We start from the raw sequence: 25,739 nt of genomic DNA on the forward strand, positions 1-25,739 counted from the left end.
AGGCACTGATGCCAAGTGGGGACAAAGAGAAGCCAAGTCTTGGTGCCCTGGGGCACAGCAGGGTCTGTGCCACCAAGGGCTGTGAGGAGACACCTTGTCCTGAGGCCCTGGGGCCTCCTGGCACAGCCCCAGCCAGGCTGGGCACTGTCAGCCCCTGCTCCTGCCCTCAGCATCCCCCCCCAGCCCACATCCTAGTGGCCTCAAGGATCTGCTGGAAGGAGTCCCTGGGGAGCCTTGGTCAGGAATGGCCCTGGGGGCTCCTTCATGCTCCCAGGGACTGCAGGTTTTTCAAAGGACTTTGGCTTTTGCTTTTGCCTTGCATTCTCTGAGAGCTTTCTGCAATCATGGCTTCCAATTTTCTGCTTTAATTAGTCCCTGGAGAGGCTTTGTCAGGAACAACACTCAGTGGGGCACATTAATTCTTCAAGGTACTTCAGTTCTTTTAAGGTACTTGGTGTTTGCCTTTTGCTACAGACTCTGTCAGAGGTTTGTGCATTCATGGCCCCAATTATCTGCTTTAATGAGTCTCTTGAGAGCTTTGTACTGACACTCAGTGGGGCTCATGAATACTTTGAGATTCTTAACTTTTGTAAGATACTTTGGATTTTCCTTTCCACCTTGAGAGTTCTTTGTGCCATTTTCAGTCTCTGAGAGGTTTTTGTGCCATCCTGGCCTCCAGTTCTCTCCTCCAAGGACTCTATGAAGAGCCTGTGGTATAGATGGACCTTTGTGGTTCCCATTAATGCTTTAGACTCCAACCACCTTGGGGTTTTCCTCTGACTTTGACTCCTGGAAAGGTTTGTGCAATCTCCTCTCAGGCCCTGAGGTTCCAGGGCTCAGCTCCAAATATACCATGGGGCTCATTAGGATCAAGCAAGTCCTGACAAACCACGGGTCTGCCTCAATTTCTCTCTGCTCTTGTGCAGTTTGTCAGGAAGTTTCTGTAGTGGTTTTGGTTCACCAATTTGAGATTTCTTGGCCAATGCATCAATTAGTGTGGTGGTTCAGTGTTGACTAATTACCAGTGCACTCACTAGAATATTCTTACTCATTTCCTGCTGTGAGATAGGATTAGGAGAAAGGCTAAGTGGGCTCAAAACCTTAAAAGAGTGTCAAGAAAAGTTTGTTAAGAGAAACTAAGTGAAAGAGTAATAAGAATCTGAACAAAATTTTCAGAACACTTCCCCTCTCCATACAACCTGACAATGTAGAGGCAAAACCTGAAATTTTCAGTCAGTTTACCACCTCTAGAATATTCTAATCTTTCTTCAGTTCACATCAGGAGAGAATTACCTCTTGTTAATGTTTTGGAGACTTCTCCACAAGAAAACAGTTATCTCATGGCTTTTCATTTCCACAAATAGCAGCTGCCTGGAGAAATCTGCAATTGTGAACTCCCTCCCATCTTTTTCCACCTTTTCCCACAGCTGTGCTTATGGGCCATGCAAGTTATGGCGTATTAGTTTAGAGATGAGTTGTTTAAGAGCAAAGGTTCTCTTCATCTATTTCTGAAATCATCTCTGGGAACAGAGGTCTTCTTCTTTACCTGAGGGCACAGGGTCTCATCACTGTTCTCCCTTTCTCTGTTCAAACTTCTCATTGGAGATCACAGCTACTGCAAGATTTACTTACTTTAGCACGGAGGCCTTTGCTGAAACAAGTCATCTCCCCATACTTTTCAATGCCTTACTGGGAAAAAGAGAGTCTGATGTATCAATGACATCCTTCTCCATAGCTTCAGCAGAGGATTTCAGCCCCAAGATCAAGGCATCTCCTCATCCCTCCCATCTGGGACTCAACTTCCTCTTCCCTGCCCTCGGTGTGTCCATGCTGCTCCTCTGTGTGCCTGCCCTGTGTCCTTTTCTCTCACTGGAGGGAGGATGGCAGCACTGGCAGAGTCAATATCTGCTTGGGGCTGCAGATGGTTCCGTGAGCCCAGCTGGGCTCAGTGGCCAATTCTAATTTTGGCCATGGTCCCTTGTACATGAAGACCAGTACTTTTCCATAGGAATGAAGGAACAAAGTGCCACTTCTTTAGGGGCAGATGAGAGGTGACCACCAGAGGACAGGTCCAGCCAGAGCTGCCAGATTTTGTTCTGAGAGATACCCTTGAATATCAGAAATTTTTTTGGCAGAGTGTCAGTTTTGGCAATGGGCATCTGAAAAGATGGACGGTTCGTTTCCATACAGAGGAGAGCATGGAGCCCCAGTGCTCCAGGAGCTGATGAGAGGCAGCCCTTGATATCCCAAGGTCAGCCAGACCTGTCAGGTGGCCCCTGGCAGGCCAAGCCAGCCACACCTGTTCCATGTTCCCTCGCTTCCATGGGGCCCCACAGTGTCCCAATGGTCCCTTGCTTCCAGGAGGCCCTGAGGTGTCACAATGGCCCCTTGGTGACATGAGGCCCTGAAGGGTCGGAATGGTCTCCATGGTTCCATCAGGCCCCACAGAGTCATAATGGTCTCTGGGTCCATGAAGCCCCGCGGTGTCACCATGGCCCCTTGGTTCCATGGGCTCCAGTGGTACCACAATGATCCCCTTGGTTCCATGAGGTGCCCACAGTGTCACAGTGATCTCCATGGGAAGGAAAGAACTGAGCCCCAGTGTGGCAGGGGCAGCACCAGAGGCCAAGGCCAGCCAGACTTGATGGTACTGGCAGATTTTGCTTGGGAGCAACCCTTGGATATAGGGATATTTAGAGGTGGAATCCCAATTTCAGACATGGACATCTGGAGGAGAAGGAGGGTTCATTCCATAGGAAGGAAAGGACGGAACACCGGTGTTTGAGGGGCAGATAAATGGCAGCCACCAGAGGTCTAAGGCAGCCAGACTTCTCTGTCCTGATAGCTTTTGTCTGAAAACAACCCTTGGATATATGGAATTTGGGAGGTGGAATTCCAGTTTCTGCCATTTCTCCGTACATGTGGATGGTTTTTTCTATAAGAATGAAAACACAGAAGCAAAGTGTTTCTAGGGGAGGGGAGGGGAGGGGAGGGGAGGGGAGGGGAGGGGAGGGGAGGGGAGGGGAGGGGAGGGGAGGGGAGGGGAGGGGAGGGGAGGGGAGGGGAGGGGAGGGGAGGGGAGGGGAGGGGAGGGGAGGGGAGGGGAGGGGAGGGGAGGGGAAAGTGGCTCCTCTGAGGCCAAGCCAGCCAGACCTGTTTCCCCTGGCAGCTATTATCATGGAGTAATCCTAGGATATATGGAATTTGGGATGAAGAATCTCAGTTTTGACCACGGACACCTTGAGAAGAAAGAAGGTTCTTTCCACTAGAAGGAAAGCACTGAGCCCCAGTATTTCAAAAGCTGATGAGAAGAAGCCCCCAAGAGGCCACAGGCAGCCAGACCTGTCCATCCTGACTGCTTTCACTTGGGAGCAATCCTTCGATGTACTGAGGTTTGGAGGTGGAATCCCAGTTTTAGCCATAGGTGCCTGGACAGGAAGAAGAGTTCTTTTCATTAGGAAGGAAAGCACAGAGCCCCAGTGTTTCAGAGGCAGATGAGTGCCAGAGCTCAGGAAGCCAAGGTCAGCCAGACTTTGTGATTCCTGGCATCATTTATCTGGGAGCTATCCTTGTATATAGGGAATTTGGGAGTCAGATCCAAAATTTTAGCCATGGGTGCCTGGTTGAGGTGGAAGATTTTTGAGCAAGAAAAGCACATGGACCAGTGTCTGAAAGGCAGGTGAGAGGTGGCCCCTGGGTGGCCAAGACAGCCAGACCTGTTTCTATTGGCAGATTTCATCTGGGAACAATCTTTGCATATAAGAAAAATTTGGGGAAGGAATCCCAGTTTTGACCATAGGCCCCTGGAGAAGGACAGTTCTCTCCCATAGGATGTGGAAGCAAAGAGTCAGTTGTGACCCTGGGGTCCCATAGAACCAAGGGGCCGTGGTGACACAGCAGGGCCACGTGGATCCAGTGGTCCATTGTGACACTGTGGATCCAAGGAGACCATGGAGACACCCCCAGAACCTCAGGGAACCAAGGAGTCCATGGTGACCCAGTGGGGCTGCATGGAGCCAATGGTCCATGGTGACACTGCCCATCCAAGGAGGCCATTTGGACACTGTGGAAGCTCATGGAGTGAGGTGGCCATTGTGACACTGAAGAACTTCATGACACCAAATATCCATGGGGACACAGCATGGCATCATGAAACCCAGGAACCACTGTTGGCAGTGTGGAAACTCCTGGAACCAGGGGCCCTTGTGGCACTGCAGCACCAACACAGCTGCTGCATCTTGTCCCCTACCCTGCACAGCTCCTTGGGAGGCACGGCAGGAGCAGCACCCTGGGAGCCTCGGGAATGCCCCTCTGGGATCCATGGCACACACTCCCAGGGGCTGGAATTCCAGTTCCCAGTCAGGAAAAATGTTCCTGACCTTGAAGGCAGAACTCTTATGGAAGAGTCAAAAGCCAAGTGGAGCAAGATCCTACAGTGACATTTCACTGACAGCCATCATAACTTCACCCATGGTTGTTGTAGCTCATGGATTGGGAATGAAATCAGGGCAGGGTCTTTGGTGGGAGCTTTCCTGGGTCAAGGGAGACACTGAGATAGAAACAGAGCAGGCAAAGGAAGGCAGGAGAGAAAGGAAGTGTTTTGGTTTGGAATGACAAGTGTCTGATAAGGAAGGCAGGAACCTCCCCTGAAATGAAAAAATATAGATTCGTTTTTTCTGAATTGTTATAAATTTGAAATTAATAGGGGCTCTCAGGTAAAAATATGGGAGCAGGAATGAAAGTTTTTTATTAGGGAAAAAAATGAAAATATGAATAATGCAGTGAGCCAAAACAACACTGAGAGAGCCAGAACACAACCTGACACTCTGTTGGACAGGGTGTCAGCCGCTGTCCAATTTGAATTGTGGCTGCAGTCCTCCAGGAATGTGGTTCTGTTGAAGTGATCCTGTAGAAAAGGGAGTCTTCCTCGGAAGAGGAAGAGGAAGAGGAAGAGGAAGAGGAAGAGGCAGCTGTTTCTCTGGGAAAATCCAGCCCATAAAAGCTGTGTTGGTGGGCCAGAATCTCAAGACTGGATGCAGGTAGGAATGCTTGGCTCCTCCCTCTGGGCGGAGCATCTCACAATGGGATGTTACAGTTCTTATCAGTCATGTAGTGACATTCAATAGCCCATTATCAGCAGATGTCTCCCCTGAGGGAGGATTGATTGTGGAAGAGATAAGGAAAAACTGCCCACTTAACACAGGACAACTGCCATGCAGATGGCAAATAGAACACATCTTGCTTTTCAGTCTGGGACAGGAGGTCACAAAATCAGCTGAGAAGGCAGCACTCTGAAAAGCAAACCAGAACTGACAGAAAATGAATGGGACAGAAATAAATAATTCTGATCGTTTTATTTATTATCAAAATAAATCACAACCACCCAGCCCCACACAATTCTGATCCCACAACCTCAAATTTGGATCTCACTTCTTCCAATCACCTTCCAACTACATCTCATCCTGGAGACTGTGAATTGAGTAATTTTGGCATGGGGCTGAGGTGGGAACCAGCCATTTTGAGGTGGGATTGAGCAATTTTGGGGTTAGATTGAGGGGTTTCCAGTGGGATTGAGTCATTTTGAGATGACAGACAAATCCACCTTGTCATTTGGAGTGCAAAGATATGGAGAATACTACCAGATATCCCCCAAGAAGCCACAAATCCTTCAGAATATGTTCCCAAACAATAAATTCCACCTCAAATACCTCTTAAATGGTGGGACTTTTGACATGTCTGGTCAATAATAATTTTAGTCATTTTTCAAGTGCTTTTAAGTGATAAAGACAAATTGGAAGAAAATTAGGGCCAAACCAAAACCAGAGACCCCTTGAGCATCCTCTGAGCACTGGACAAAACAAACTCAGCAGAAATTAAACTTAACCCTCCATAAAATGCCTTGAGGAAGATTTACTCTTCCCACAAGTCACTTGTATTGAAAATGCAAACAAATCCCAAACATTAAGAAACCAACAACAGAGGCAATTCTGTGGCAATTCCAAATTTCATCAGTTCCAGCACAGCTCCAGCTCAGATGCTGGCAGGTTCTGATTAAAGAAAACTCGAAATTTGTCCCAATACAGATTATTAAAAGGAAGGGGAAGGTCTGTGTAGCTGTCACAAAGGTGACAGGGACCAAGAAAATAATGCTTCTACCCCAAAAGCCCGTGAATTCAGGAGTTATTTGGGAATTTAGCAACTTGAGCTGGGCTTCTTGTAGGACTTTATTAGCTTTGTGTTCCTCACCGCGTGGTGAATGATCCTTGTCAGTCTCGTTGGTATCATTTGTTCCCTTTCCTCCAGTGATTTTAACAAACTTTTCAGGGAAGGACAACAAAATATTTTCTTTACAATGGCCACCCACAAAAGCAATTTTCCTCATAAGTTCTCCCAAAAGTTACTCAGAGTGTTATGAACAAAACAGCCTGGCGGGGACACTTGGCTCGAACTAAGTACTGACATTCAAATGTTAATTAGCTAATCGCTCCTGGGAATCACCTACACCCCCACCCAAACTAGGACTAGAATGCAAAATAAGCCAGTGGAATCATGGGAGGGGGTTTTTGGGGATGAAAAACATCCCAAAATGAAAAAGAGGGGCACAGTGGAGGGGGCTGAATGGGTGTGCTGGCTGGGGAAAAGGGAACCCCATCACTAGTCTGTGTTTAACCTGTCACTATAACCTGCAGAGAACCAGATTGGACTGGGCTGTGGGAAGTAGGCACAAGGAATCAGACACTCTTCCTGGTGTTACCAGGAGGGAAGGAGAGGGATAGCTGCTGCTGGACCTTGGCAGCAGGCTCTGCACGTCCCCCCACCCTGCGGCTACCAGTGTGCCAGAAGGAAAGGAGATAGGACACTCTGCTGATCGGGACTTCAGATACAGACTGGACACCTCTTCACCTCTGGCTACCAGCGTGCCACGGAGACTCCAGGGACAGACTCTGCAGCCTTCTCACCCTTCAGCTACCGGAAGAAGCTACAACACCCCCCTGCCGAGCTGACTTTTTAATAAAGAGCTGAACACTAATAAAGGCATAGACCCTGTTCATTTCAAGAGGAAGCTGCATTGAAGTTTCTAAGATTTCCTCCAGAAAGAGCCACAAGCTCCTCAGAGGAGGGAACCAGGCTGTTGTCAAAGGCACTTGGGATCAGACAACAGTGCCCTGAAGTCACTGTGCAAAATAATGTTGCAATCTGGTTAACAAAATTTTTAGAGAGATGCCTCGGCCCCAATTAAGGAACTCAGGAGGCCAAATCCAAAGTAGATTTTATTGAACAGTACATGTGAGGTAGAGAGAGATGGAAAGAAAGAGAAAAGGGGGGAAAGCAAGGGAGTGACAGGGACAGAGATCTCCCCTGGGGCGGGGCAAGTGTGACATTGTCCCCTGTGTGCGTGGCCTTCCCAGGGTGGGGGTTTTACACCTGAGCCAGTTTGGGTAAGGGGGGTGGTGTTCACCCCCCACCCCGAGCAGGGATTGCCTCACTGTTTCAGGTTACAATGTCAGATGTAACCAAAAGTGTTTTCAGTCTCCATCTCCATAAACTGTTATCAACAGGTGGGGCAGTGTTCTTTATCTCTTCCATGGCTCAGCCCTGATAACGCCCTCCAGGGCCATCTTCTCTTAATGGGCCATTGAGTGTCACTGCAGGACTGATAAAATTACATCATCCCATTGTGGGATGCTCTGCCCAGGGGGAGGAACCAAACATTCCTGCCTGGATATAATCTCACCATTGCAACACCACGACCACCTTGGCTACTGGATTCCCAGAGGACAAGAGCTCCATAAGCACCACTGGACATTCAGAGGAAGACCAGACCTTTCTACAGGATCACTGCTTTGACAGAATCACGTTCCTCACTCCAGCCGGTCTGCAGCCACCAGTTCATCAGACTGCTACCACTACCCTGAGCAACGGGTGTCAAGTTATATCCTGACTCTGTGAGTTTAAACCAGTGTTTCTGTATCATTGCTTTGATCTTAATTTTCTTATTCAATTGTCATTCTGGCTTAGACTCTCCCCCTGGTTTGCTTTGAAGCCAGTACAAAACTCACTGTGCTCATCACTTGTTTTCCTCCCAAAACAGGATTTCCCGTACTGAAACATTTGCCAGATGGAGAAGAAGGTTGCGAGGAAGAGGAAGATGAACTGGGACACTGAGGCAGGTGAGGAGGAAGTCAGTGCCCCTTTCCCCTTCTCTGCTGCTCCATCTTCCAGCCCAGCACAGCCCCCGGCTGCAGGACAGCCCCGCTGCCGGTGCCCTCCTGCCGGGGACGCACTGGGGGGATCTCCTTACCCTTTCCTGTGGCATGGAGGCAAATCCCATCCTCTCCTTGTCCTTCCTCCCCCAGAGCGGGAGCTGAGGATGGAGACCAGGAAGGACAAATCCCTGCAGCAGAACCTCATGGAAGAAGCTGTTTTAAGCAACTCCACAGCGCAGGAATCCAACAGGGAGGAAAATCCCCAGCAACACCAGAGGAGGAGGGGCTGCAAGCCCAACCCAGGGTGCTCTGAGGAGGAAAGACCCACTCTGGGCCAGGAAGGTGGACAGAGCTCCAGGCAGAGCTCGGAGCTGGTGGTCCCTGAGCCGCATCATTATGGGGAGAAGCCCTACGAGTGCTCAGAGTGTGGGAAGAGCTTCAGGCAGATCAATAATCTGAAACGACACCTGATGATCCACACTGGGGAATGGCCCTACGAGTGTGGGGAGTGTGGGAAGGGCTTCAGCTGTAGCTCTGCCCTTGTCTGCCACCAACGCATCAACAATGGGGAGAGGCCCTACGAGTGTCCTGAGTGTCAGAAGAGGTTTCGCAGCATCTCTGATCTCCTCAGACACCAGCGGATTCACAAGGATGAGAGGCCCTTCCACTGCCCCGACTGTGGCAAGGGCTTCAAGCAAAACTCCCACCTCATCAGGCACCAGCGCATCCACACCGGGGAGAGGCCCTACATGTGCCCCACTTGTGGGAAGAGGTTTAACAGCAGCTCCCATCTCCTCCTTCATGAGTGGATTCACTCCGAGGAGAGGCATTTCCTCTGCCCCGACTGTGGCAAGGGCTTCAAGCACAAGTGCAACCTTGTCAGGCACCGGCACATCCACACTGGGGAGAGGCCCTACGAGTGTGCCCAGTGTGGGAAGAGCTTCAGCCAGAGCTCTCACTTGACCAAACACCAACGGAGCCATCAGTAAGGGAAGTCCTGAAAATGCCCCAGGTGCAGGAAGAGCTTTGTGCACTGATCCAGCTTCATCCCCCATTGGAGGACCCTGTTGGGAAGAGCCCTGGTGATCCATGTTCCCTGTGATCCGTGCTGGGAAGACACCTGTGCCTTTTCCTGCCCCTGCCAATGACCTGATATGGGACTGAAGAACATGAGGGTCTGGCCATGGCCCTGTCACTGCATTCACTCCCACCTCAGGTCATTGCCAGGGGCAGGAAAGGGACTCTTTCTTTCTCCCTGAGGAGAAGGGTGTTCTTTCCATGCAGGAGGAAACATGTGGCCAGGAAGATACAATTGATGGTGATGTAGTTTTCCCTGCAAGTAGTTTTTCTTACCCCTTCTGTTGTCAATATTTTTTCTGCTTCTGTTTGTTCCTTATTTTGTTGCTGTTCCCAATAAATTGTTCTTATCCCAGCCTGAGATCTTTCCCTTTTTTCCTTCAATGGAAGGTGGGAGGGCAATGAGTGCCTGCAGGGTTTGAGCGGGAGCAGGAAATTGAGAAATGCCATTCCTGAACCCCGGCCTGTGGAAACCGAGCATCCCAGCTGGTGCCAGCCCTGGTGGCCATGGCAGCAGCCTTGGGAGCGGGTCCCTGGCTGGGGCTGAGGGAACCTCTTCACTCTGGTGCCCAGGGACAGGAGTGGAGGGAGCGGCTGCAGCTGAGTCGGGGCAGGCTGAGGTTGGATCTCAGGAAAAGGTTTTTGTCCAGAGGCTGCTGGGGCACTGCCCAGGCTCCCCAGGGAAGGGTCCCAGCTCCAGGGCTCTCTGAGCTCCAGCAGCATTTGGACAGCGCTGCCAGGCCCAGGCTGGCAGTGTTGGGGTGTCCTGTGCAGGGCCAGCAGTTGGACTCGAGGATCCTGATGGGTCCCTCCCAGCTCAGCCAATTCTGTGGTTCTGGATCCATGAGCCTGGGGATGGGAGTGCCAATGGTTGCCATGGCAACGGGCTCCAGGCCTGAGCTGGTGTCCATGGCAACCACCCCTGGCATGGGGTCTCCATGGAGCTGCCCAGGGACTGACCATAGCAACAGGGGCTGGGGATGGTTGCCATGGGAACTGACCATAGCAACAGGGGCTGGGGATGGTTGCCATGGAAACTGACCATAGCAACAGGGGCTGGGGTGGTTGCCATGGAAACCGACCATAGCAACAGGGGCTGGGATGGTTGCCATGGAAACTAACCATAGCAACAGGGTTTCCTGGTGATGGTTGCCTCCTTAGAATGAGATTTGTCACAGGCCCTCAGATGGGTTCCATGGGGACTTTCCAAGAGTCTCCAGGCTGTTCAAGAGCTGGAATGTCACACACAGAGACAGGGGCTGCATGGAGCCCTCCCAAGGGTTTCTGGGGATGTCAAAGAGCCGTGTGGTCAGAGGCAGTCACAGCCATTCCATGGTGACATCCCAGGGCACCTTGGGCTGCAAAGGCACTGATCTGTCACAGGCACTCACGGGGGCTCCACAGTGACATCCCAGGAGTCCCCAGGCTGCCAATGAGCCAGGATGTCACACACACTCCTGCCATGGGCAGAGTGGGAGCTTCAGGCAAAAGCTTTATTTCTTTATTGGCGAAACTCCTGCTGAGTCATGAGATGGAGACACCCAGCAGCCACCATGGGTTCTAAAAGCCTTGCAGAGGCCCCAGACTTCTAAAATTCCTTTTAAGAGAGGAGACTGGGAGTGACTGGATCCAATCCCGGCCCGAGAATTTTTCAAAGGTTTATGTATAAATGATTGGACAGGTAGAATTGAACAATTTGTCAATGCAATTTTTCATACAGGATTAATGATGGAATACCAGATATATTTATATAAATACAATCTGATCATTATAAGACAGTAAGCTCTTAACCAGAGTTATTTACTCCACAGTCCAGATGCTACAAGACCTATAGGATATTCTGCTTTAGGAAGCAATTTTGAAGTCAAGAGGGTCTTGCTGGAGTGGTTTGAGCCCTTTGCAGGCAGAGCCTCCTGCTCCAGCAGGAACTGCCTTTCCTGTGCCAGGAGCAGGGCAGGTCCCGCTGCAGGAACAGCCCCAGGCCAGCCCCAGCACAGGGAAGGCCTCGGGCACAAGGGCAGAGTGCCGTGCTGGGAGCTGTGCCAGGGACAGCTCGAGGCACCAGAGGCACCTTGGCAGCAGCAGCTGCTTGCAGGGCATGGCCAGAAGCCTCCCTTGCAATCCGGCCTGGTGGCCAGCGCTGCAGAGCTGCTGCCTCAGGGCTCATTTCTGGCTGGGCTCTGAAAAGCCACTTCTGCTCCAGGAGCCTGACGGGGAAGCCATTGTCCCAGCACCTTGGGGACAAGATATTAATGACAAAACTCTTCATGCCAGCAGAGACAAGGCAGGGGCAGAGGAAAGGGGAGAGCCAGGCCCAGGGGACAGGGCTGCCATGGTGAATGGCTGTGAGGTCACTGCCCCTGCAGCAGCCTGGCTGCCCTCAGCAGACATTCTGGCCAGAAGTGTTGTGAGGGCACCCAGCACATCCAAGAACCCACACAACAGGAATTCCATCCTTGGGGAGGGGAGGGGATTTCACTGGGTCAGGTTGCTGATTTTTGAGCATTCCTGGGATGGGAAATCCACTTCTCTGGAAAAACAGTTGCTGTTTTGTTCCACTCTCATCACTGTAAAATATTTCCTCCTAACACATTTTAATCCCCTCTCATTCAGTTTAAAGATATTGACCATTGTTCTGTCACTGCTAGACTTGGGAGAAAATAACTTTGATAACTATTTTTCCATTTTCACAGATCTTGGGGAGGACCCAAAAATCTCCCAAGATGGGGTTTGAAGGCTTCATCACATAACGAGCAGGTAGAGGCTGCAGGCTCTGGGTTCAGTTGTGTGCAGACTGAGGACAGAACAGGAGTAGCCTGGGAGGGATTGAAGGGTGGTTCCACAGATGCTGGAGTTTTATTTCATTGTATAAAACAGCCAGAGAAAGAAATAATGGCACCAAAGTTGCAGAGTGCCCCTGCCCAATGAGGTGAGAATTCTACCCAGACACAACATCTGGCGAGAGCGTGACTTAAAGAAGATTCCACCCCTCCACGCTGTGAGGTGTGCCCCTGAAAGCCTGGGAAAAGACACTCCACCCTATCTGATCAAATGAGGAATGGCCCCAGAATGTTCTTCTTTTTCTGTACCCTTATTGGCTTAAATTGTGCTGCAATATCCCCACTGTAGTTTTTTCCATTTATTGTCCTCCTTGATCCAGCCCTTTGCAGTTTCCTGCTCCTCTTAATATTGGACCTTGATCCTAAACTCAACCCCTACCCTGTAATATAAAAGTCTTGACCCTACCACCTTGATTCTTGTGTTGGTCCCTGGGAAAATGAAGAATCCTCGGTTTTCTAAACCAAGACCTGTCCTGTTGCCTTCCTTTCCCTGTTGGTCATTGGTGTCTGCCTGAGGTCTGTGACTCTGGGGCCTGGGGCAGCACCCTTTGCAGCGGCGGAACACAACAGTGCTTTCCTCCCTATGGAAAAAAGAACTGTCCTTATCTATGCAGAAATTGCGGGAATTGGGCTTCCAACTCCCAAATTCCCTATATCCAAGGGTTGCTTTCAGACAAAAGCTACCAGGAAAGAGAGGTCTGGTTGCCCTTGGCCCCTGGTGGCTGCCTTTCATCTGCCCCTCTAACGCTGGTGTTCCGTGCTTTCCTTCCTTTGGAAAGAACCATCCTCCTCCAAGTGTCCATGTCTAAAATTGGGACTCCACCTATAAAATTCCCTATATCCAAGGGTTGCTCCCAGACAAAATCTGCCAGTACCATCAAGCCTGGCTGGCCTTGGCCTCTGGTGGCTTCCCCTGCCACACTGGGGCTCGGTTCATTCCTTCCCATGGAGATCACTGTGACACTGTGGGCACCTCATGGAACCAAGGGGATCATTGTGGCACCACTGGAGCCCATGGAACCAAGGGGCCATGGTGACACTGTGGGGCTTCATGGACCCAGAGACCATTATGACTCTGTGGGGCCTGATGGAACCATGGAGACCATTCCAACCCTTCAGGGCCTCATGTAACCAAGGGGGCATTGTGACACCTCAGGGCTACCTGGAAGCAAGGGACCCCATGGAAGCGAGGGAACATGGACCAGGTCTGGCTGGCTTGGCTTGCCAGGGGCCACCTGACAGGTCTGGCTGATGTTGGAATGCCAAGGGCTGCTTCTCATCAGCTCCTGGAGCAAAGGGGCTCTGTGCTTTCCTTGCTATAGAAAAGAACTGTCTGTGTTCAGATGCCCATTGCCAAAGCTGGTATTCTCCCTAAACAATTTCCTGTATGCAAGGGTATGTCTTAGGAAAAAGACAGCCAGCTCTGGCTGGCCTTCCACTGTGGCGGTCACCTTTCATCTGCCCCTGAAAACCTGGGGCTCTGTTCCTTCATTCCTGTGGAAAAGAAATGGTCTTCTTGTCCATGGTCCATGGCCAAAATTACAATGTGGCCTCCTAAAGTCCGTATATCCAAGGATTGCTCCCAGACAAAAGTAGCCAGGACAGACAGGATGGGTTAGCCCCATCCTCTGGTAATTTTCATAGACCATGAGCTTAATATTTTTTATTAGAAAACACCTTGGAGAGGGCCCAGGGATCTCCCAATGAGAGGTTTGGGGGGCTTGGGAACATGACCGCTACATATGGACAAGTTAGAGATGAGAAAGCCTGGCTGGGTCTCTCTCCCTTCTGGCCCCACAGAGGTGCCGAGGCCGGCCCAGGCCCGTCTCGGCCGTGGGGCCGGGCGGCTCCTGCCGTGGGGCCGGGCCCCTTCCCAGGGAGCCGCCAGGCGCCATCGGCTGCCGGGCAGGGCAGGGGAGGCCGCGGGGCCGAGGCCGGGCCGTGGCTGCGGGTGCTGACATCTGGCTCTGCCGAGCCCTGCCCCGCCGCCAGCCCGGGCCTGGCCAGGATCCGCCGGGCCCCAGGAGCAGCCCCGGGCCGGGCCGGCTCGGCCAAGGCTCTGCCGCCCTTGGGCTTCGCCCGCAGCCGGCGGGCAGGGCAGGAGAAGCCATCGGCCCCGGCCGTGCTGCTGCTGGGCTCTGGCCTGGCTGCTGAGATCCTGGCCCTGCCCCAGCGCGGCCCAGCCTGACACAGCCCCAGCGCAGCCGCTGCAGAAACCTCCATGGCAAAACAGCTCCGGCCGCAAGCACCAAGCCCGGCCGGGCTCACGGAACCATCTGCAGCCCCGGGAGATATTGACTCTGCCAGTGCTGCCATCCTCCTCCAGTGAGAGAAAAGGACACAGGGCAGGCACACAGAGGAGCAACATGAACACACCGAGGGCAGGGAAGAGGAAGTTGAGCCCCAGATGGGAGGGATGAGGAGATGCCTTGATCTTGGGGCTGGAATCCTCTGGAAAAGCTGTGGAGAAAGATGTCATTGATACATCAGACTCTCTTTTTTCCCATAATACATTGAAAAGTATGGGGAGATGACTTGTTTCAGCAAAGGCCTCCATGCTAAAGTAAGCAAATGTTGCAGTTGCTGTGATCCCATGAGAAGTTTGAACAGAGAAAGAGAGAAAAGTTATGAGACCCTGTGCCCTCAGGAAGAGGAAGCCCTCTGTTCCCAGAGATGAAGATGATTTATGAAATAGGTGAAAAGAACTTTTCCTCTTAAACAGCTCATCTTTTAACTAATATCCCATAACATTGGCTATAAAGACAGTTGTGGGAAAAGCTGTGGAAAAATGGGAGGGACTTCACAATTACAGATTTTCCTGGACATCTGCTATTCATGGAAATTAAAAGCCATGAGATAACTGTTTTATTGTGGAGAAGTCTCCACAACATTAACAAGAGGAACTTCTCTGCCTAAGTGAAGTGAAGAAAGACTATTCTAGAGGTGGTAAATTGACTGAAAATTTTAGTTTTTTTCTCTTTACATTGTCAGGTTATATGGAGAGAGGAAGTGTTCTGAAAATTTTGTTCTGATTCTTATTACTACTTCTTTAGTTAATACAATTTTATTTATACCCTTTTAAAGTTTTGAGCCGACTTTGCCTTTCTCCTAATCCTATCTCACAGCAGGAAATGAGTAAGTATATTCTAGTGAGTGCACTGGTAATTAGCCAACACTGAACCCACCACACTAATTGAGGAATTGGCCGAGACATCTCAAAATGGTGAAACAAAACCACTACAGAAACTTCCTGACAAACTGCAAGAAAGCAGAGAGAAATTGAGGCAGAGCCATGGTTTGTCAGGACACACTTGATCCGAATGAGCCCCGTGGCGCATTTGGAGCTGAGCCCTGGAACCTCAGGGCCTGAGAGGAGATTGCACAAACCTTTCCAGGAGTCAAAGTCAGAGGAAAACCCCAAAGTGGTTGGAGTCTAAAGCATTAATGGGAACCACAAAGGTCCATCTATACCACAGGCTCTTCATGGACTCCTTGGAGGAGAGAACTGGAGGCCAGGATGGCACAAAAACCTCTCAGAGACTGAAAATGGCACAAAGAACTCTCAAGGTGGAAAGGAAAATCCAAAGTACCTTACAAAAGTTAAGAATATCTAAGTATTCATGAACCCCACTGAATGCCTGTACAAAGCTCTCAAGGGACTCATTAAAGCAAATAATTGGGGCCATGATTGTACAAACCTCTCACAGAGTCTGTAGCAAAAGGGAAACACCAAGTACCTTCAGATAACTGAAGTACCTTGAAGCATTAATGGGCCCCACTGAGTGTTGTTACTGACAAATTCTCTCCAGGGATTAATTACAGCAGAATATTGGAGGCCATGATTGCAGAAACCTCTCAGAGACTCCAAGGCAAAAGCAAAAGCCAAAGCACTTTGAAAAAGGACATTGCAGTCCTGGGGAGCATGAAGGAGCCCCCAGGGCCATTCCTGACCAAGGCTCCCCAGGGACTCCTTCCAGCAGATCCTTGAGGCCACTGGGATGTGGGCTAGGGGGGGATGCTGAGGGCAGGACCAGGGGCTGACAGTGCCCAGCCTGGCTGGGGCTGTGCCAGGAGGCCCCAGGGCCTCAGGACAAGGTGTCTCCTCACAGCCCTTGGTGGCACAGACCCTGCTGTGCCCCAGGGCACCAAGACTTGGCTTCTCTTTGTCCCCACTTGGCATCAGTGCCTCCAGTTCTCTGCTCTGCCTGGGGCCTGGGGACACTTTCTCAGTCGTGTCCCTCAGTGGGACCCATTAAAAGTCCCAGAAACTTTGGAGCTGGATTGCGACTTGGAGTTCTGCAGAGGTTTCTGCAGCTCCCTCTCAGGGCCTGATGTTCAGGGCCTGAGCACAAAGCCCCAGAGGTTCATTAAAGTCCTTGTGCTGTGTCTGTGCTGCTGAGCTGGGCCGGGCTCCTGGCACAGAGGGTGATCCTGGTAACCAAGCAGAGCTTCAAAAGCACATTTCTCTTGCTGAGCAGCTCTTCTCCCAGCCCAGCAGGGCTGGGGCACTGTCTGCAGCCAGCCCGGGCACAGCACAGAGGCACAGAGAGCTTCAATCAGTCAGGGCTGGGAAGGGGCTGAGAAGTGCCTGGGGCAGAATCACTGCCAGCCCTTGGCACAGGAACCTCTGGCTGCAGGACAATGCAGCTGCAGCTCCTGGAGAGATCTCCTAAAGCTGGAACATCCCAATGCCCACAGACCCTGTGAGTGCATTCTCTGCTCATCTCCTGTGCAGAGCAGCCAGGGGTGCCCAGGGCTGTCCTGCAGAGCAGGGTCCTGCAGCCCAGGGCGCTGTGCTGGGCCAGGGACTCTGCTGCCTGCCAGGGACAGCTCTCAGCCGGCCCTGGAGCTGCTCCCAGCGCTGGCCAGGAGCTGTGGGGGGAAGGAGCCACCCTGAGCAGGGCAGGTGCTGCTGCTGAGAGGGGCTGGCTGGGGCAGGGCTGCTCCCAGCTCCAGACCAGCCTGGGCACAGCTCCGGAGGGCACTTCCCAAAGAAGGTAAGCCTGGGATTGCTGTAAAGGTCCGGAGTTGTCCTGAGAGTGTTTTAAATTTCTGCTTGGAGAAAGATTGGAATGTTGTGGTGATGACAAAAACATTTTTGCTTTTTATATATTTTTCATCTATTCATAGCTCTGTAAACTACTATTATATAGTTATAAAACTATAATCCTTATTTTACTCTATTAACCCCTTAATTAATTCCATTAAAATACTATTATATACCTTTATAACTATAATCCTTATTTAACCCTAGTTCATTTTCTAACCTTTCTCCTAGATTTTAGAATAATACGCAGACAGTCTAAATACATTCCTGAATTACTGCATAGTCTTATTATCAGAAAGAGGGCCTACAACAAAAACATTTTGGTTTTTGACCAGAATGTGAGCAGTCACAACAAAGTGAAGGCAAAGAAGCCTTTGGATCTACTCTAATGGATTGAGCTGGGGGTGTGTAACTGGGGGAAATGAATCTCCTATTGGTTGTTTCTGTTAAATATCCTAATTAATTAACCTTAATAATTTGTTGGAATCAGGGGCTGGGTGTGTTCCTGGACTACCTGGAATCTTCCAATAAAGGTCTGGTTTTTACTTTACTGGTCTAACACTGTTGCCAGGCTTATTTTTGTCTCTTTTGATTATACAAAAAGGATGGATAAGAGAAGCAGAACAGGAATTGTAATCCCAGAATCACAGAACATTCTGAGTTGGAAGGGACACACAGGATCATTAAAGGAATGTTTGAACATTTACAGAGACTCCAGAACTGTGACTTTGGCTGGTCAGTGTCTCTGCTGGGAGCCTCCCAAAGGGCCTTCAGCCACTCCTCAGCCCTGGGCAGCAGCAGCATCACCTCTGCAGGGCCCAGCAGGGCTCTCCTGAGCTGCCCTTGCCCAGCTGCACACAGAGCCTGCCCCAGCCAGGGCCCTGCACACAGGCAGGTTTCTGTAGGGCCGGGCCCAGGGCACACAGGGTGGGATGGGCTCTGTGAGCGCTGGCAGGGACAAGGCACCTCTCAGGAGGGGATGTCCAGGCCCAGGGAGATGCTCAGGGAAGCAGAGGGGGCTGAGCAGAGCAGTGCTGGGGGAACAAGCCCATCCAGCCCCTCACCTTCCTTCAGCCAAGGGAATCCTTTGCCTCTCACATCTCTCAGTGGCAAACTCTGAGTGCAGCACGAATGCTGGGGATTTCTGAACTCAGAGAGCGAGCAATGATGTGTCGGTAAGAAAATAATGGCAAAAATTCTTTCCTGCTCTCCATGTCCTTTAGAAGTGTGAATGCAGATGGTACCAAGCCTTTCTGCAGTAGGATCAATTCCCCAGAAAATTTCTGAATATCCAGCCTTGTCCCTGTGCCACATGGCCACAAACCCAGCGCAGCAGGGCAGGAATGACTCCTCGAGAGCCCCCACGCACAGCCCTGGATACTCCTGGCACATTCAGCCAGCACAACTGAAGCTCAGGCAGGGACCTGTCTGAAGGTTTTCCCAGAGCAGGAACAAGGGTGGGTGAGTCCCAGCAGGACAGGCTGCAGGGAATGGCCCAGGTTTGGCTCCAAGCAGCCTCTCCTGACTTGTCCCTGTCCTTTCTCCATGAACAGGTGCCCATGTGCAGCCACAGCAAATGTCCAACAGCAGCTCCATCAGCCACTTCCTCCTGCTGGCACTGGCAGACACACGGCAGCTGCAGCTCCTGCACTTCTGCCTCTTCCTGGGCATCTCCCTGGCTGCCCTCCTGGGCAACGGCCTCATCATCAGCGCCGTAGCCTGCGGCCACCACCTGCACACACCCATGTTCTTCTTCCTGCTTAACCTGGCCCTCAGCGACCTGGGCTCCATCTGCACCACTGTCCCCAAAGCCATGCACAATTCCCTCTGGGACACCAGCACCATCTCCCACTCAGGATGTGCTGCTCAGCTCTTTTTTTTTGTCTTTTTCATCTCAGCAGAGTTTTCTCTCCTGACTATCATGTGCTATGACCGCTACGTGTCCATTTGCAAACCCCTGCACTACGGGACCCTCCTGGGCAGCAGAGTTTGTGCCCACATGGCAGCAGCTGCCTGGGCCAGTGCCTTTCTCAATGCTCTGCTGCACACAGCCAATACATTTTCCCTGCCCCTGTGCCATGGCAATGCCCTGGGCCAGTTCTTCTGTGAAATCCCACAGATCCTCAAACTCTCCTGCTCCAAGTCTTATCTCAGGGAACTGCGGCTTCTTGTGGTTACTGGTAGTTTATCATTGTGTTGTTTTGTGTTCATTGTTTTCTCCTATGTGCAGATCTTCAGGGCCGTGCTGAGGATCCCCTCTGAGCAGGGACGGCACAAAGCCTTTTCCACCTGCCTCCCTCACCTGGCCGTAGTCTCTCTGTTTGTCAGCACTATTATGTTTGCTCACCTAAAGCCTCCCTCCATCTCCTCCCCATCCCTGGATCTTTCCTTGTCAGTTCTGTACTCGGTGGTGTCTCCAGCCCTGAACCCCCTCATCTACAGTCTGAGGAACCAGGAGCTCAAGTCTGCAGTGTGGACACTGATGACTGGATGCTTTCAGGAACATTAAACTGACGGCCAATTTCTGCAAAACACTTGTAATAAAAGTCATCTTTGATAATTCTTGTTGGCTTCATTTCAGAGGTTCTTATTCTTTGTTTTAGTTTTTTCATATTGTCCACAAGAAAGTATCATTGTTTGTGCCATTTCTCATTTTCTTTACCTCCACCTACCCTGTGGCCACCGACTGTGTGAAGGAGGGGCTGTGCTCTCGCCAGCTTTAAAGAAACTAAAGGATCTCCCAGCACAGTTTTCTGCAGAGATGCCCTTTTGTTGCCTTCTCTGGAGCTTCAGCAGCAATGTCTGTGTGCAGAGCTGGGGCAGATCAGTGCTGGCACAGCAGCTCTGGTCCTGCTGGCCACACCATTCCTGATCCAGGCCAGGAGCCATTGCCCTTCTTGGCCACCTGGGCACACTGCTGGCTCATGTCCAGCCTGCTGTCCATCAGTCCCTGCAGGTCCCTTTCTGCCTGGCTGCTGTCCAGCCCCTCTGTCCCCAGCCTGTAGCACTGCAGGGGTTGTTGTGGCCAAAGTGCAGGACCCGGCACTTGGACTTGTTAAACCTCACCTTGTTGGATTTGTGCCCTGGATCCAGCCTGTCCAGGTCCCTGTGCAGAGCCCTCCTACCCTCCAGCAGATCAACACTCACATCCAGCTTGGTGTCATCTGCAAAGATGTCCTTGGTTCCAAGGGGCCCCTCAGTGTCACAATGTCCTTTTGGTTACACGGGGCTCTGCACTGTCACACTGGTCTCCTTGGTTCCATGGGGCCCCAAAATGTGACAATAGACTCCTTGGCTCCATGGGGCTTCACAGTGTCACAATGTTCTCGTTGGTGCCGCAGTTTCACAGTGGCCCCTTGGTTCCATGGGGCCCCAGGGTGTCACAAAGGCCCCATGGTCACATGAGGTCCCACACTGTCACAATGCTCTCTGTGCTTCCACAAGTCCCCTCAGTGTCACAATGGACTCCTTGTTTCCACGAGGCCACACAGTGTCACAAGGGCCTTCCAGATTCCCTGAGGCCCCAGAATGTCACAGTGGCCCCTTGGTTACACAAGGTCCTGCAGTGTCACAATGTCCCCTTGGTTCCATGAGGCCCCGCAGTGTCAGAACAGCCCCTTGGTTCCCCTGGGCCCTGGACTCTCCCAATGCTCTCCTTGGTTTGGCAGTGTCACAGTGGTGAAACCCCTCGGTCACACGAGGCCCCGCAGTGTCACCATGGCCTCTGTGGTTCCACCAGGACCCAGTGTCACTGGGACTCCCTGGTTCCATTTGGCCCCAGAGCACCACAATGGAGCCCTGGTTCTATGGGGCTGCACAGTGTCACCATGGTCCTCTTAGTTCCACGAGGCCCTGCAGGGTCACAATGGCCCCAGAGTGTCCCAATCATCACAGAATGACAGAATCAAATAGGCTGGAAAAGACCTTTGGGATCATCAAGTCCAACCAATGCCCTAATACTTGTCACCCAGACCATGCCACTGAGTGCCACTGGAGAGGGACAGTGACTCTGCCACCTCCCCCCTGGCCTGCCCATTCCAATGCCCACTCACCCTTTCTGTGAAGAACTTCTTCCTGGTGTCCAGCCTAAACCTCCCCTGGTGCAGCTGGAGGCTGTGTCTTCTTGTCCTGCCCTCCAGCAGATCCACACTCACACCCAGCTTGGTGTCACCTGCAAATTTGGGGATGGTGGGCTCGATCCCCTCACCCAGATCATCGGTGAGGATGTTAAACAGGACTGGGCCCAACACAGATCCCTGGGGACAGCACCAGGGACTGGACACCAGCTGGGTGCAGCACCATTCCCACCCCTCTCTGGGCTCAGCCTCCAGCCAGCTCTTCCATCTCCCAGCCAGGAGGGAACCTGCCCAAGCCGTGGGCTGCAGCTTTTCCAGGGAATGCTGTCAGAGACAGTGTCCAAGGCTTTGCTGAAGTCCAGATGGACACATCCACAGCCTTTCCCACATCCACAGGTGGGTCACCTGGTTATAAAAGGAGATCAGGTTGCTCAGGCAGGACCTGCCCCTCTTAAAGCCACGCTGGCTGGCTCTGGCCCCTCGGCCATCCTGTGGGTGCCCTGTGGTGGCTCTCAAGGTGATCTGTTCCATAACCTTGCCGGGCACCAAGGTCAGGCTGACAGGTCTGGAGCTCTCCAGATCCTCCTTCAGCCCTTCTTGGGGATGAGCTCACACTGGCACCTCCAGTGCTCTGGGACCTCCCTGGTGAGCCAGGACTGATGGTAAATGATGGGGAGCAGCTTGGGGAGCTCATCCCCCAGCTCCCTCATCCCCCTAGTATGGATCCTATCTCATCCCATACATCTGTGAGCATCTGAGTGGCTCAGCAAGTCACCAGCTGCTTCCTCCTGGATTACTGGGGGATGTTCTGCTCCCTGTGCCCATCTACCAGCTCAGAACTCTTGTCCTGAGGACAACCTGTCCTAATATTGAAAATTGAGATAAACAAGGTGTTAACTAGCTTAGCCTTTTCCTTATCTTTAGTTACTCTATTCTCCACTGCATCCAATAAAGGGTAGAGGTTCTCCTTATCACACATTTTCCTGTAAATTTTCTATAAAAACATTTTTTATTCTGTTTTCAGTAGCTTCCAGGTTTAATGTAAATTGAGCTTTCACCTCTCAACTTCTCTTTCTGAATGACCTAACAACATCCTTAAACACTTCCTGAGTTGCTGGTCCTTTTTTCCCTTGAGTTCCCACAAAGGCTTCATGGGCAGCCAGGACAATAATTTTCCTCACCAGCTCATCTTTTGCCACAGTGGGACAGGCTGCTCCTTACCCCTTAATATTACTTTCCTGAAATGTGTCCATCCTCACTGGACCCCTTTGTTTTTAAGAGCTGTTTTCCTTGAAAAAATCAGTACCTGATTCACTACTCCCTAAATCAGCATCCTAAACAGACTAAAGACTGCCCTTTCTAATTCCAGTGTGGAAATTTCATTGCTGCCCCTCCTTCTTTCACAGATCATTGAAAACTTGATTATTTCATGGTCACTGTATCCCAGGCAGCCTCCGACCCCCACATCTGCCACCAGCCCTTCTCTGTTTGTGAACAGCAGGAGACAGAGCTTTCCTTGGGAGTGGGAGTGTTACCAAAAATTCAGTAAAACAGAAAACTCCTTAACACCAGTGCAGCATTAAGAAGCAGCAGCCTTTATTCAGCTGGGTGCATGGGGTATAGCTCCTCCCAAAGCCGAGCATGCTGAGTACAGGAAAGTTTCTGTTCATATTCTGTACTTTGCACACATATTCATTGATAGTCCGGGACTAAAAACACATCTGATAATAATTTCCCCAGAATCATTAACATAGTTCCCCTCCCCTTTACCCATGCATTCTTCTGTCCTGGGGGTCTCTCTGGTGGTCCCTTGTGGTCAGGGGCCCCAATGTTCCTGTGGGCCTGGCTGAGCTGGCAGGACACTGAGGCTGGTGAACTTCCAGTTCCCCTTCTCCCACAGTGTGCATTGTGTGGTTTCCATAGGCCTGGGGTTTTGGAGAACAAGCTCCAGGTGTCAGCTCACCTGGTGGAGACAATTTATCATCTGATGACATGAGGTCACAGAGTAACATCCCAGAGGGGATTATGTGAGGTCACTGAGCATCTATAGCATAATAGACTATCTCTGTGACATCACAGAGCAGGCTGTGACATCAGAGAGGGGCTGTGTGACCTCCCAGGAGGGCTGTGTGAAATCACTGGGTTGGTCACTCCGCCCCAGCTCCCCCGCACAGTTTCTCCCAACACGTCCAATTCTGTTCATGCCCAGCAGGGTCCCTGTCCTTGCCCCCTCTGGGATGGGCCCTGGGCCTGGAGCAGGAGCAGCTCTGGAGGGTCCCAGGGCCGGGGCTCTTGTGCTGGCCTGGGCAGATGGGATGGCAGGAGGGGCTGCAGAGCTCTCAGCACCTCAGGCAGAGGGGAGCAGGGCAGCCAGGGAGCTCCTTTGGCCTTGGCCAAGCCCCTTCCCCCATGGTGGGGCTGAGTCCTGGCTGAGCTGCAGCTGCTGCTGTGCCCTTGGCAGGGGCTGAGGCCGTGGGGCAGTGCCCAGAGCAGCCTGGGCTGAGCAGAGCTGTGGGGCCAGAGCCGGCTGGGCTGTGCTGGGGAGAGGCCCCTTGGTGCTGCCCAGAGCTCAGGGCAGCTGGCAGAGCTGGCAGGGAGCTGGGCTGGGCTGGGAGAGCCTGGCACAGAAACCATCAGTGTCCATCTCAGCCTGGCTGAGCGGGCAGGGGCAGGACTCAGCCCAGGCCTTGTGGGGCAGGGCCAGCGCCTGGGCAGGCATTGAAAACAGGCAAGAGCCCGAGAGAGGAGGCTGCTCTGTGCCCTTGGGGCACAGACAGAGCAGGGAGGGGCCCAGGACATTTGTCAGCGCCAGCCTCTGTCTGTGCCAGCCCTGGGCAGCCCTGGCTGCTGAGCCCAGCTCTGCCCTGGGCTGAGTTTGGCTGTGGCCCAGCTCCATCCTCCTGCGGGGCTCAGGGCCTGTTCCCGGCCATGGCCAGCCCTGGCCGCCTCTCTGCTGGCCCCGAGGCCGGCAGAGCCCGGGCAGGGCTGTCTGTGCAGCCCCACAGGTGCCACGGGCTCTGCAGGAGCTGGCAGAGGCTGCCCAGCAGGGAGGCCATGGGGCACAGAGCCCCAAGGCTGCCCAGGGCCCCACGGCACAGGGGCCGTTCCCAGCCGCAATGCTCCTGTCCTGGGCTGGGCTGCACAGGGGCTGTGGCACCATGGCTGGGCCAGCACAGGGCCACAGAGGGGCCACGCAGCCGCTGCCGGGGCTGGCAGCAAGGCCGGGCACAGACAAGGAATTGCTGAGCATGGCCTGCGCTGGCCAGGGCTGCCTGTGCCCAAGGCAGAGCTCAGCTGCCCTTGGGGCTGCAGGAACACTCAGGAGCCCAAAGAGCCTCCATGGCTGTGCTGGAGACCAAGGCTGGAGCAGGGAAATGCAGGGCTGCTGCGCCATGGGGAGGGCATGGAATTCCAGCACACACCTCAGCTCTCTGATGGTCCCGGCACCGTGCTGGGCCCTGTTCCAGACTGGAGCAGAGCAGATGTTGATGGCACAGGAGCCCTGCGGGGCTGGCAGGGACCTGCAGCTTGCAAGGTGCTCTGCTCTCCCTCAGCTCCTCTCTGAGAGATCCAATCCCAGCTCGGCACCTCAGGGCACAAGTGGCACTGCCTGTTCATGGGCACACAGCTGATGTCTGCCTGGAAGGGGGCACAGGTTTTAATACTTGTACTTTTCATATTATGGAAACAAATTTTTATTATCTGGGTTGCTTCAGTACTTTTAAGAAATGGCAAAGTTTTCCCACCAGGAACAAGAATTTCCTAGAAGTGTACTGTTGGCAGGAGGAGAAATACTGACATTGCCTTCTATTTGTGTCACCAATATTCTGTTTATTATTTCCTCTCACTCTTCCTTCAGGTGTTTCCAGCTCTCCTGTTTAAATTGCCATGTCTAAGGACATCTCTTCACTAGTCCAACTCGATCTATGTACTTCCTGCTGCTACCAGATTTCCTCCACCAAATGCTTTCTGGTCATTCAAGTGCCTCTCAACCTACTGGTTTCATGCTTTGAGCTTCCTGGAGTTGCCCAGTCTTTCAGAAGTTAATATAAATATTATATCAGTCAACATCCTTATTGTGCTTCTATCTATCAAAGAACTACCTTTTCTTATGTCTTTATCTGAAGCTGTTCCTTTACAGAAATCCCTTGGGGTGGGGGACATGTCAGATGCTGCTGGGACATCCCAGAGAGCTGAGGGAAGAGCTGTGATGGTTATTAAACTGTTCAAATGTTCAACTTGTGTTTGACGGCAAGAAACCTTTCTGTGCCTCTGAGTGTCACCAGTCCCTAAGCCCAAAGGACACAAACCTGATGAGTTGTGGTTCCCACTGCAGGGGCTGCACTTGGACCTTGGCTCTGCACAGGAGAGCTCTTCATCCACTTTCCCTCTTTTCCTCCCTCTGGCCATGGAGGGAGCTCCTGCCTTCAGCCTGTGACTCCTGTGTGCAAAGCGCAAATCTGGGCAGAATCGGGGCAGGGAGGGTTTGGGG

General features: G+C 52.0%; 2 protein-coding genes across 2 annotated transcripts in view; both read left to right on the forward strand.

Moving 5' to 3' along the window:
* Positions 1-25,739, forward strand: part of LOC144247940 (uncharacterized) — a gene marked incomplete at its 5' end in the record, with an annotated part of 684,260 nt that overhangs the window by 547,527 nt on the left and 110,994 nt on the right. Inside the window, 1 exon segment of the mRNA XM_077789686.1 lies at positions 8,839-9,201. Coding sequence (XP_077645812.1) covers positions 8,839-9,201 — 363 coding nt within the window.
* Positions 18,748-19,680, forward strand: LOC144247960 (olfactory receptor 14J1-like). The gene has a single exon (XM_077789769.1). It carries the CDS (start codon positions 18,748-18,750, stop codon positions 19,678-19,680), a length of 933 nt encoding a protein of 310 aa, XP_077645895.1.

Source organism: Lonchura striata, chromosome 36 (assembly GCF_046129695.1).
Source record: "Lonchura striata isolate bLonStr1 chromosome 36, bLonStr1.mat, whole genome shotgun sequence".
Taxonomy (NCBI): domain Eukaryota; kingdom Metazoa; phylum Chordata; class Aves; order Passeriformes; family Estrildidae; genus Lonchura; species Lonchura striata.

Bases quoted from the DNA above. Each gene is read 5' to 3' on its own strand.
- LOC144247960 (XM_077789769.1), top strand. From the start codon at position 18,748: ATGTCCAACAGCAGCTCCATCAGCCACTTCCTCCTGCTGGCACTGGCA.